Below are 13,537 nucleotides of genomic sequence, written 5' to 3' on the forward strand. Positions count from 1 at the left end.
TCTGTTCCTAAAATATTTAATGCGTACCGGATCCACTAACAAAATTTTGTGAGGTTTCATGCCTGACAATATTTTGTGACAACAAACGTTGTGATTCTTTTGCTTGTTTATAAAAAATATGCCTGAAAATAACCCGAAGGTAGAGTAGTTAATAATTGTTAAGACTTCTATGTTGTTGTTATACGTCCAATTACTATCTATGAAGTGGTTAGAGCATACTACACGGTCCCTGATTCTTGTTTTGAATTGTCATATTGGTATTTACAAGTAAAAATTAAATATAAAATAGATGGATATTATCACACAGTGACTGACGAATCAATTAATCGAATTATACTAACCTAATGGACAGAGAAGAATGTAGGGGCACTGCCATTTGAAAGGAAATAGGAGACTTGAAAATAACCCGAAGGTAGAGTGGTTAATAATTGTTAAGACTTCTATGTTGTTGTTATGCGTTCAATTGTTATCTATGAAGTGGTTAGAGCATACTTCACGGTCCCTGATTCTTGTTTTGAATTGTCATATTGGTATTTACAAGTAAAAATTAAATATAAAATAGATGGATATTATCACACAGTGACTGACGAATCAATTAATCGAATTATACTAACCTAATGGACAGAGAGGAATGTAGGGGCACTGCCATTTGAAAGGAAATAGGAGACTTGAAACAGCTTCCGAGACTGCAGTAAGAGTGTCGGGTCTGAAAAATAAAAAAATTAAAATTATACACCCCGATGCCTCAAACCCGGCTAGATCATACATAATAGCGTGATTCATGGCGGTAATGTATAATTATTTTACAATTACTGTAAAATGTGCTCTCCAAAGAGAAAATCCAGAGAGGACACATTATTATACAATTAAATTCAGAGTAATTTTAAAAAAAAGGTGATTTGAATATTGCAATAATTTACGAAAAAATTTAAACGTACTGTTCACTAATTTCATAAACTACTTATATATACTACTGATATTTTGACAAAAAAATACAAATTTATTTCGAAATACTGCAAAGCATCAGTTGCGTATGGAAAAAAGTTTAAAAAAAAGAATTTCGGTTCATTCAATTTTGAATTATTAATTTTTTACTGTAATTAATTAAATTTCCCTTTTTTAATCCTTATCAACATCCAATGGTGCATAGGGCACTGCATTTCATTAACACAGTGCTATCTTGATTATCAAGTGATTATTCTAAGCAAATATCCGAGTGAAAAATAATTCATGTTTATTGATGCTTCTAGGAATCAAACTGGACCACCAGTATGGTAACCAAACATGTTACACTACTTGAGACTCGGATAAAATTAGGATGATGATGCTAATGATAGATCATACAATTATAATTTTTTTTTTTAAATAAAACAAGTCGTCAATAATATGTGTAAATTGACCTGAGCGAGTGTATGAGGATCTTCTGCTCCGTGAGAGCCAGCATGAGCACCAGCAGACAGTTGTCGGTGCCTAAGTTCAGGAGTAGCTGCCGGAAGCCGGCGCCGCTCCGCACCAGGGGCTGGTCCTCCCGCCTCGTCAGCACCACGCGGTCGCTCATGTTAGTGGCCGATAACTGGAATTTAAACTCTTTTTGAGACTCTCTCCTTATGTGGAGTGGTGGCTTGACATTGTATTTATCAAATTTTGAATTTGCAAATCATATAATAGATACTAATCACTCATTTCACTCTCATAAATTAAAATTATTACACCTTGTTCCATATAAAGGCCAAATTATGAATTATCTTGAAAATTTAGAAATACAAAAAAACCTGAATTCTAATAATAATTTATTAAATAATATATTGTTTCAAAATTCTTCGCCATTGCTCTCCGTTTTTCCTTTGTTTTCAAACTCCGTTCCTTGACTAACCCCTTCCCCTTACTTTCCCCTCTCCTTATTTATAGAACAATTTTATATTTTAGTTATTATACAGACCTGAATGATGGAAGTTTAACTTCTGAAACATGTAGTCTATAATAAAACTCAAGTGGTAAAAAACGAAGTGTTTTCTTTAATCATTGTATTTATCAAGCCAATTCCAATGTCAACTTTGGCTTGGCTTTACGCATTTTAAAAAATAATACAAATACAAAAAACGAACGCTCTCTACAATGTTCCAATACAGATCTAATGTAATGGTGGGGGCTGACCAGAGCATTTTGTCGTAACGTCGCTCGGCTTGCTATACTGACTATACAAATGTTCGCATTGTAACGTTTTATATTACGACGAAATGGCTCCGGTCAGTCCCCACCATAAGACCCTTTTTAAAATTCACTATGTAAATCTAACTAACTGAAACTAACAAACCATCACGCCGCTTCTTCCGCAGGGGTAAGCAGAGAGAATAGAACGCCACACCACTCTGTCTTTGCAAACATTCTTCGCCTCTTCCACGTTCATGCATCTCCTCATACACACCCGCCGATTACGACTCCTAACCTGACCACTTTCAAGTATTTGGCATACCTGATCATGCCATGTTTTTCTCGGTCTTCCTCTGTATTTTTTATTATGTAAATCAATTAATTGATTTACAAAACAGTAATAAAAATTGTAATCAAGAAATTAAGGAGTGCTAAGAGTTAATGTGTTATTAATAAAAATTACGATCAGCATTAATTAAGAAAAAAATTACAAAAATCAAGACCCGTTTTATCAATATTCTACGTTTATTTTCAAAACTCATCAACATTATTTTTCAAAGACATTGCTTTAAGTTTAACCATTTTTAGAATTTTGAGGCAAAATCTTCATACCCATTGTAAACATTAAAAAACCTTATAAAATGATTCGGCAGTCACTTTGTGGTAATATCTTTCTGTTTTTAATTTAAGTTTTACTTGTTTATTACCACAATTTAGTAAAAACTATTGTGATATGTGTTTTGATGCGGAATACATCGCAACATGCGTCACAATAGATTTGAAGAAATAGTGGTATTTACCAAGTAAAATGTAAAAAAAAATTATTAAAATTGTTTAATGTTTTGTTTGAGTTTCTACTATAAAGCATACCTTATGATACAAATGCACAGTTAATTGCATACCTGTATTAAAATTCTCGGTTCAGGAAAGGGAACTTCCTCTAATAAATGGGTGATATATCTTTCCACAGGAACTGATAAAGCTTCCTTCGAACATGCCATATCCTAAAAAAAATAAACATAAAATCATAAGTGTGCACATTCAAATCTTTATAAAAAAAATGTTAACGTTTGTTTTCATAATTAAATAAACAAATTGACTGTCCTTTCTTACCAGTATGTACAAGAGCCACCTTTCGAATGTGTCACTGAATGGCCAGTGTGATAGTAGGCAGATACTTTTGTTAACATGTATGGAATATTCCGCTTGAGAGATACCTTTCCTCCAACATAAACTTTCTAATTGTGCGTCTGTCAAATTATTATGATCATAATTCTCATAAAATGTCACAGCAGAACCATAAACCTAAAAAAAAGAGTATTGCGTACAGAATGCATAAAGAAAAAATAAGTATAGGCTAAATAAAAATACAGTTAAAAAAATACATATTGCATTTATTTAAGAACTAATTTATTTAACTTTTTGACAGGTAACACCGACCAATAGAGAAAAACCATAGACAATTTAGAGGATTGTCTGATTTAATTTTTAAATATGGAATTTTGATAAACCTCAAGCCGGAGACGGTTTTACTAAGGAGAAAAAAACTTAATATCTTATTCATGACTGATATGTTAATTATAATAAATAATGATAAAATAAATATGTAACCTTGTCTGTCGCATCTGAAACTGTGAGGACAAATGTGGAGAACACAGGTTTTGGCTGTGAGGCCTCATTTGGCCAAATTTCTAGGGTCGCCCCCATTGGAAGGCAAAATAATGGCACTGACGTAGGAAAACTAAAATTACTATAATCTGTGGACGGATATCTGAAAAGAAAATTGTTATGAAAAAAGTCAATACACAATTATAAAATAAATTATTCATGAATGTTATAATGTGTGGATTAATGAATGAATGCACATTAAAAATAAATATTTAAAAAATACATATAAAAAAACTAAATGTAAGTACATTAATAATAAATGTATTCCTTTAATTTTTAAATTCAAACAGTGTTCCGCCGATAAAACAGAGTGGGCGCAGAGAAAAATCAAGATGGCGATATTGGGTGAGTTTTGACCATCAAAAAATTATTTTTGTATTAATTAATAATTTAATATTTATTTATAACCTTTAAAAAAATCTAAAATCTAATTATTTTGTTGTTATTATAATCTTAAAACTTTGAGAAACCATGCAAAGATGATGTTAATTATTTTTGATCTAGATCGGCATGTTGAACAAATAAAATATGATAGATTTTTTTTTTAATTACACAATACACTTAACTTCAGCAAAAAAACTAGCATTTCTTAAAACAAACAGCATATTTAAATGCAAAAGTTGTTATTTTTTCAAACTTACTTACGTTGGCTTGTCATATGTACATCCGACAGCCTGTTACGAATTTACAATTTTCTATTTTGAGAAAAAAAAAACCGCAGGAAAAAGTAGTTTCATTTGCAGCTGTTAAGCATATTGCTAGGTTTGAAAATTTATCGTAGTATCAGTAAAATTTTAGTATTTGTATATCACAGCTTCAACATGTATTTCAATTCATACTTGATTAAACGTCATTCAATTCCATCTATTAATTTGAATACGCTGACGTGAAAATTAAATGGACTTTCAAAATCCTCATACATTGTTTTACTGATTTGTCATATATATTAAAAAATCATTTACGTTAATATTTATTTTACCCAGATATGTATATTAATTTTATCTTAACACATCCATTTGCTTGCATTTTCAATAATCAATAATATTATTTATTGATTCGGCATTAACTTTGTGGAATGACATGATTATTTTATTAAAATTAAACACTTGAATAAACCACTTAATCGAGTTTTATTTTTATTTACGACTAGTTTCGAAAACGACAGTTGTTTTCATCTTCTGGTACAAATTAAAACTATTAAATTTAAATCATTGTTTTAATTTGTACCAGAAGATGAAAACAACTGTCGTTTTCGAAACTAGTCGTAAATAAAAATAAAACTCGATAACGTGGTTTATTCAAGTGTTTAATTTTAATAAAATAATCAATAATACATATTAAGCATCTTAACGCTAACCATTTATTAATTGCATACTATAAAGAAAGAAGAGTGTATATAAAAAATAAAGAGAAAAATATTTTTTCAAGTATGGCTTATCAATATTCTGAAAGTTTTATCAATAGATATTAACACAAAAATTAAACAAATATTGAGTTACAGATATGGTAAATGTTCAATTTAGTTACCTCCTTTATATTTATCCTGTATTTGAAGGTTTTCATAATTTGCTGATAACAGTTTTGCAATCATTAAACAAAAAATAAAAATAAAGAAGCCTCATTTTTGTATGAAAAAAATACACATTTCATTAGAGATGTAACCAATAGGCAACTGTTACTTTTTAGTTACCCGATATATAAATCATGATTTTCAACACCTTTCTTGTTGTGTATATGATATAAGAATTTTATCTAGCCTCACACTAGTTTGACGATGTCGGTTACGACGAAACCCGGTCTCTGGTCAAATAAAATATATGTAGAAAAAATTATATAATTGTTATTTTAACACACTAAGCTCGGTAAAGGTATTTAAACCTGTTCTGTCCATTGATGCTTAAGGACGGGAAGAGTATTCCTTCTGCGCCGGCCTTATTTCAAAGTCAGAAAAGAAGGAATTATTTCATGTTTCTTTTTTATATGAATATTATGTACCAATCTCTTTGTAAAGGTCAAAATTATATGTACACAATTATCAAATCCCGTCGCCAGCAGTCCACAGACGTAAAAAACACCCGTCCGAAATGTATTATTATTATAATTTATATTTGAAGCAATAACTTTATGATTTTCCATTTTATAATTAAAATTAACTTTGTTTTAAAATCACTATAAATATCTACCGGTTTCGAAGCTAACTGCTCTTTTTCAAGACTGATGAATAGTATTAACCGGTAAACGTGGTTAGTATCGCGGACTCTTGGGTCAGAGTTTCTTGGTTCGAACCCATTCTACCACAATTTGATACCTATTCTAATAATGAGCCGCTTAGGCTCACAGAAATAGTATGAAATCGAAGTATTTTTGTAAATAATAAAACACAAATACATATTTCTTTTATTAATTGATTCGGCAGTCACTTTGTGGTAAAATCTATCCATTTTTAATTAAAGTTTTAGTTAATAAATACCACTATTTCTTAAAATCTACTGTGACATGTGTTTCGATGCATTCCGCATCATTTTGTGTTTGAAAATGATGCGGAATGCATCGAAACAGGTGTCACAGTAGATTTAAAAAAATAGTGGTATTAACTAAGTAAAACTTGAATTAAAAACAAATATTTCTCTGTAAAAAAAAAATTATAATTAAGTTGAAAAAAATATTTACAGTGATTTGAAAACAAAGTAATATTTTAATTATATTATATATTGCTCACTCCTTTTAAGAACGTCATAAATCAAAAATTGTCAATTTTCAGTTTTGCATGTTTTCGGAATGCCCAGAAAATGTACTATATCTCAGCAAAGGCGGCATATTTTTAACTTAATATTTACCCGCTACAGGGCAAAAAGTGTTGTTTTTGCATTTTGAAGAAAAGGTATTGTTTAATTATTCTTTTAAATATTTTTAAATGGAGAAAAAACCTTCAGGTTTTACCTAAAAAGATCTATTGCACGGTAAAAAGTTCAATAAGTGGCTTGATATTTATTTTTAATGCATTTTATTATATTTTTAAACTTTAAAAATAATCTCCTGAAAAATTAAGTTTTTTGATAAATTACGTTGTTCAAAGGAATGAGCGATATGTAGATCCAAGCAATGTGGCTTGATATTTATTTTTAATACATTATATTTTCAAACTTTAATAACATTCTCCTGGAAAATCAAGTTCTTTGATTTATGACGTTCTTGAAACGAGTGAGAGATATGTATTATTATTATAAAAATAATCAATATCGTACCTAAACAATACTTCAGGCTTATAGGACAAAAGCGTGGGGCGGTTCATGGACTTCTTGTAGCAGAGGAACACGTCGCTGCCCATCATGCCCTTGTTGAGGTTCTTGTTGATGAGGCAGAAGGCGTGCGGGGAGGTCTCGGCGCGGCTGGACACCACGACGCAGATGTCCGTCACCACGAGCGCGTTGCACGGGGCGGAGCGGTGCGCGCGGCGATACGTGATGAACGTCTTCGCCGTCGAGTTGTTGACATTCGCCACGCGGCCACCCGTTGACGTGGTGATCATCTCGGCGTCGGCCATGAGACGCTCCTTGCCTTCGTACATGACCCCTGAACAAATAATTATAATGGTTATCATTCATAATATTTCGAGTACGTCCAAATGTTTGTTTGTTCACCTAGGAGCTATTTATATTGACATCTCAATATAGATGAAGAAGAATATGGAAGTCTGGGTACTTACAGGACATTCGATCTATCATAGGCTGATCACTTTTTTAAGTTCACTGTACATACAATTTCCAAAATTGAAGTAATGTGGCTGTCAATAATGGGTAGAATGGTGAATGTTACGTGTATATACTGGACCTTTACATTTTAACCAAGCCAACTCGAACAGGAGGATTGAAATCACCCACACTTGAATGTATTGTATGTTATGTTTATAATCTAATCATTAAAAAAAAAATTATTAAAAATAAAAAAAAATTAAATTTTGTATTACCATGTTAGTATTCGGCTCAACACAGGCCATGCCTAAAGAGCCGTAATACGTATAATAAATGTGTATATGAAATGAATATGTATATTGAATGTATCTATGTATTATGAAAATAAATAAATAAATAAATTAAAAAAATAAAAATAAAAAAAATGTTTGATAACTTTAGTAATACTAAGTAAGAGCTACTACTCTAAATTATTTGAAATCTAAAAATATTTTTTTTAAATTTCAAATTGTTAAATGTTTCAAAATATTGTTTTTGATAGAAAGCACAAACAGATGGTACCGCAATTTCTACGTACTTATATATCGAGATGTTAATTTTTTGTCTGCTAGCGACATGTTATTTCTTTCACTCTAATAAATGTGGTATTACCAATTTATTATCCAATTTCCAGCCTCTCGCTCTCACTTAGTCAGCGCGCTGGAAAGGATCTGGGATCTGTGACTCAGCTTGCTGCGAGTTACGAGCTACGTACTACAATTTCCATATAAATATAAACTGGGGTCTTTTGGTACCCGCTTCGGATCACGTGCAATTTTCAATAGCAACCTTGTGCCTACATAAACTCTAAGTATATTTCACACAAAATAAATGATTGATTTCATACCAATATCCACAAGGGGGGGACGATCTCTCCCACGCCGAAAGCAAATATAACATTCGGCCGAACGGAGTGACCCATGATTTAAGTTGGCTGGTAAACCTGTTGGCGTAGTTTCTAGAAGCTCATAACCCTCTGGGACCTCTTCTCCCAAACCGGGAAAGAGTATTCCTGGAAGAAAATTAAAATCCATTATAAAAAAAAATTTAGCACTCAAAATGCTGAGAAAAAAAATAACTAATAATTATTTATATATATTTTTTAAACAAATGGATATAAATGTATTTAGTATATTTCTTCTTCTTTTTAATGGCTTTTCACCCGTCTTGAGTGTTCTAGCCAGTGTCGAGTTATTCTTTATTTATACTTTTTACATTTGACTTTCAAGTGTTTTTTTTTACTTTTATTTATTTTTATTTAATTTTATTTATTTATTTATTTTAGTATTCCTGTTGGTGGGGTTAGTTTTATTAGTAATATTAGTTTGTTTAGTGTGTTATTTTAGTGAGTTATCATACTATATATCAATTAATTTTAAGATATTTACAAATTATTTTATATACAAGTTTGTTAGGGGAGGTTAATAAGGTTAAGATGTTAGTGGGAAATGGAACGTTTATGCTGGAGAGGTATATTTAGTATATTTAAAACATTGTTAATTTTGTGATATGATAAAATAACACTCTCCTTATCATGTAACCACTACTTCATGACTACTAGTTTCGGAATAATCATTCCATCGTCAGGTCAACTGTAGATCAAAGTGAAATTGCTAGTCTCCTATTTATATAGAACAAAAATAATCATTATTATCATTATTTGAAAGAGAGAGAAAGAATATAAAGGAATCACGATAGGAATATTTCCAATAATGGACTGGAAGTTAAATTTGATCGCTTATTTAATATATTATTATGGTATTATACAGAGTGAGTAATGAATGATAAGGAGAGTGGGATATACGTGTGTCATCAAAACTGCCGAGTTGTACATATGTCCTGTTTTTACAAATTGATTCGTTCAGGAGAAAAATGTTATTTATTATTGGGAACCCACAAAGTTGCTATTTTGGAGATTTGCCGCTGGTAGAAGGATGAGAATGGAATGGAATGTATGAAAAATACAAAAGTAGCCCTAAGATAGTAATGTTTAAAGAATGCATTATCAACTAATTTATTAATATTAAAAGTCATTAAAAAGTGAAAATCGGTCTGTGTCTTTTTACACTAAGAAAAGTATGAAAAATCATATTTCGGTATTCTGTAGGAAGAGTTACCGCTATGCTGAACAATATCACGCCGGATATTGATCTGTTCCATGTGTCTTAGGGGGTATTCTAAAGCGGGATTATTCTACTACTTTTCTCACTTTTTTACTCTTTTTCTCACTTTGTAATTTATGTTTTTAATATAAGTATACGCTTTAAATATTAGTTTGTTATATAAATATTAATTACTGAATAAATTGATTTTATTTTATTATCAATAATTTGATGTTAGTTAGTGAATAAATAAGGATATTATAATTAATTTCTTTATTTTTAAAATTAGTAAACTGGTTCCTTTCTGCATAACGACGCCAGCTAATTTCAACAAATTCATACTGTGTAACCTCATAAACTCATTCACTGTGTGAAAATGTCATTTTGTTAATTTGAAATGTATAAAAATTTATGATAGTAAAAGAAAAAAATATATAATTAAATATAATCAGCCTTGATAAAGAAGCGGTTAGCTTCGAAACCGGTAGACATTATAATTAAGTTATAATAAAATATTTATAGTGATTTTAAAACAAAGTAACATTTAAATTATAACATGGAAAATCACAAAGTTAGTGCTTCAAATAGAAAAGAAAAATGCTATGTAAATACAGAATAAGAAACAAATCAGCATAATATAATATAATGAGTACCAATTTCATAAGCTGCACTGATTGGTAATCAATATTTACTGAGGAGTGTCACACCATGAATGGTGGTTACTTGGTATGCCTGAGTATTCATTTACAAGATGACCTTCTTGCCAGCTAGGACATATCCAATTACTCATGGCAAATGATTTTAATCATTATTCAAATGCAGACAACAAAAACAACAAAAAATTAAATATATATATAATGGTGCATGGGACACTGCATCAAATAAAACAAGGTCCTATATTCGGCTGTCCAAACTCAAAACACAGTAAGAGACATTTTTTTGGAGTACTTTTTTTTTGCATTTTTGGACTAAGTAGATTCTACTTAGTCCAAAAATGCAAAAAAAACCTACTACAAAAAATGTCCCTTACTGTGTTGTAAGTTTGGACAGCCGAATTGATTGTAAACTATAAAAATGGAATATCAAATTTTAAATATTTTAGTGGTAAGATAACTCATCCGCCTCCGTAGTGTAATGGTCAGCACGCTCGGCTACCATTCTGGAGGTCCCGGGTTCGATCCCCAGGGGGGGGGGTCAAATAAATTTAAGTGATTTTTTTACCTTTCAGACACTGGACTGGTATCTGAGGCGGAAGGCTGATCACCTTTCTTCATGTGTTAACGATCAAGATAACTCTGCATTTACGATGCAGTGCCCTTGGGGTGCGGATAAGGGTTTGAAGAAGAAGCCTATATGACTCTAAGTATGTAACCCGAAGTGTCCTTTTACTGCTATTTTTCATTTCCTACTAACTATTTCTCCATTATTTCCTTTCTCATAAGCCAGCAGTATCTTTGAAAGAAATTTGGAGCATAGGATTGATAACCTTGGCCTTGCATAATTGAATTCATGATCGAGCTGCTGTGCCAATCTAAAGTAGTGCCATATGCACCATTGGACGGAGGAGCAGGAGCATACTGTTGGTAGAAAGCAGGAGACCCTTATAAGCGGTCTATTTGCTTACTTTTGGAAGGGAGCGAGAGACGCCAAAAAACATTGTACAGATCGGAATAGGGTTTGCGGTTACTTGTGATTAGTGTACTGAGGGTCAGGCGGCAAACTGTCTGAGTATAATTAGGGTCAGGATGATGAAAAAACTGCCCGCAAACAATGCGTTAATTGGTTTGCAAACTCTGTAAAATTATTATTTATAAAGCATTATTTATATTTACTGAATCTTGTTTTTTTTTTAATTTTCAGGAAGTCATACCAATGTAAAAACATCCATGGTTGTTATTTAATTTGTATACACATATCACTGTCCTCTAATATATTTTCATTGTTATTTTGTTTTAAAAATATTATTTAAATTTATTTCAGCGCTGTTCAGGCTGGTTTTGTATTAATAATAATAATAATAATTAAACCCTTATCCGCACCCCAATGATGCATAGGGCACCACGTTATATAAATGTAATGTTATCTTGATCGTTTACACATGAAGGAAAGGTGATCAGCCCTCCGCTTCAGGTACACCAGTCCAGGGTAGTATTGAATAAATATTAGAGTGAAAAAATCACTCATATTTATTCGACCCCCCCCCTGGGAATTGAACCCGGGACCTCCAGAACGGTAGCCGAGCGTGCTGACCATTACACTACGGAGGCGGACAAAAGGTTTTGTATTACAAGATTTTTTTATTTCTTCTTCTTCTTCTAACCCTTATCCGCACCAAATGGTGCATAGGGTACTGCATCGTATTAACGGAGTGTTATCTTGATCGTCACTTACATGAAGGCAAGGTGATCACTCCTGCGCTTCGGGTACCGTCCAGGGCAATAAATATTAGAGTGTAAAATCACTTATATTTATTTCCACCCCCCACCTTGGGAATCAACCCCGGGGCCTCCAGCACAGTAGCTAAACACGCTAACCATTATACCACGGAGGCGGACAATTTTTTAAATTTACAATTTGGCTAATGTATTGAAAGTTTTATTTGTTTATTACGTACCCAAGTCTGTAATAGGAGCCTTAGAGTCATTACTCTTCAGATGACCAGAATCACTGAATATTGATTCCTCTAGTAATTCTGGATGATCCGGTAATCCGGCAACCACAAAATAATCGGCAACTCTCCGTTCATCCATATTCCAGAATTATCTATAATTGCACATTGATACCTGTTAACCTCACTTTAAACACAAGGTGTTTATAAAAACTGAATCAATGTGATGAATGATTGAGCTTACAAATAATTAAAACTCATCAACACAATTTTCACTGGAAAAGATAATAATTGTGGAAGTAGGAAATGACACAAGATTCATATTTTTATCAAAATAAGATAAATATCTAGTCATTCATCAACATGAATTCACCAGTGAAATTAGCTTTTAACGCACTTTCATGTAAGTATTGTGAATATTATATAAATAATTAATTCAATTAAATACTAACAACAAATAATACTGAGGACACATAACAGTACTTCGTTAAAATTCTTTCAACTTAATTATCACTTATATACAGTCAGGTATTCGAAGAAAATATCGAGCAGGTAATATTCTAAATAATAGTATTTATTTGTTTGCATTTAATTAATTTGTTACAAATGAAGAACTGTTAAACAGCTATAAAATGACAACTTTTAATGTCAGCCATGATGTGATAGATATTTTCGATGTTTTATTAGGTTTTCAGCCTGCGTACTGTATTACCAAAAGAGCATGTTTAGTGTTGTGCAAATTTGATCCGATGTTAATGCTTGACACGTCAGTTTTCCAAATTACTTCACGAATCAAATTATTACAAATGAAAATTATGAATGAAACGATAGATTTTTTTAGTCTCTAAAATGTATCTTTGTCTCACTCGCATAGCATATTGTGATAATATCTTGAACGTTTGTGTTTGAGAGTGAGCGAAAATAAATAAGTATTTATGTTTCTTTTCGTTTTAATTACATGTTTTATCAAAATTTGTCAGAAAATAGTTTCGTACTGACATTTTTTGGTGAAACCGCATCTTATAGAATAAAATAACAACTATATATTTTTTTCCACATAAATTTTATTTGACCAGTGACCGGGTTTAGTTGTAACCTACATCATCAGACTGGTGTAGTTGGTTACTGGTCACTGGTCAAATAAAATTAATGTGGATAATTGTTATTTTATTACCTGAAAAAAAATTTTAACATGCTGATAGGTATGCATTTGATTAAAAAATGAATAGTTTTGAGGCGAACGACTAAGTAAACAAAAAATGTAAGAGAGTTTTTAC

At 31.5% G+C, this 13,537-nt stretch overlaps 1 protein-coding gene across 9 annotated transcripts in view; it reads right to left on the minus strand.

The window, feature by feature from the left end:
* The window catches only part of Crag (DENN domain-containing protein Crag), a 45,806-nt gene extending 32,882 nt beyond the window's left edge, over nucleotides 1-12,924 (minus strand). For all 9 annotated transcript variants that reach the window (XM_088258988.1, XM_088258987.1, XM_088258991.1 and 6 more), the window contains exons 1-9: nucleotides 12,713-12,924; nucleotides 12,267-12,415; nucleotides 8,398-8,562; nucleotides 7,065-7,392; nucleotides 3,763-3,922; nucleotides 3,265-3,456; nucleotides 3,054-3,155; nucleotides 1,401-1,573; nucleotides 615-706 (exon numbers count right to left, since the gene is read on the minus strand). In XM_088258988.1, the coding sequence (XP_088115114.1) occupies nucleotides 615-706; nucleotides 1,401-1,573; nucleotides 3,054-3,155; nucleotides 3,265-3,456; nucleotides 3,763-3,922; nucleotides 7,065-7,392; nucleotides 8,398-8,562; nucleotides 12,267-12,402 (1,348 nt within the window). In that variant the 5' untranslated portion in view covers nucleotides 12,403-12,415; nucleotides 12,713-12,924. The remainder of the gene's footprint in view (nucleotides 1-614; nucleotides 707-1,400; nucleotides 1,574-3,053; nucleotides 3,156-3,264; nucleotides 3,457-3,762; nucleotides 3,923-7,064; nucleotides 7,393-8,397; nucleotides 8,563-12,266; nucleotides 12,416-12,712) is intronic.
* Between the last annotated feature and the right edge of the window lie 613 nt (nucleotides 12,925-13,537).

The sequence above is a fragment of the Brachycentrus maculatus genome, unplaced genomic scaffold, assembly GCF_059751285.1.
Source record: "Brachycentrus maculatus isolate JH-2025_06_01 unplaced genomic scaffold, ASM5975128v1 h1tg000105l, whole genome shotgun sequence".
Classification (NCBI taxonomy): domain Eukaryota; kingdom Metazoa; phylum Arthropoda; class Insecta; order Trichoptera; family Brachycentridae; genus Brachycentrus; species Brachycentrus maculatus.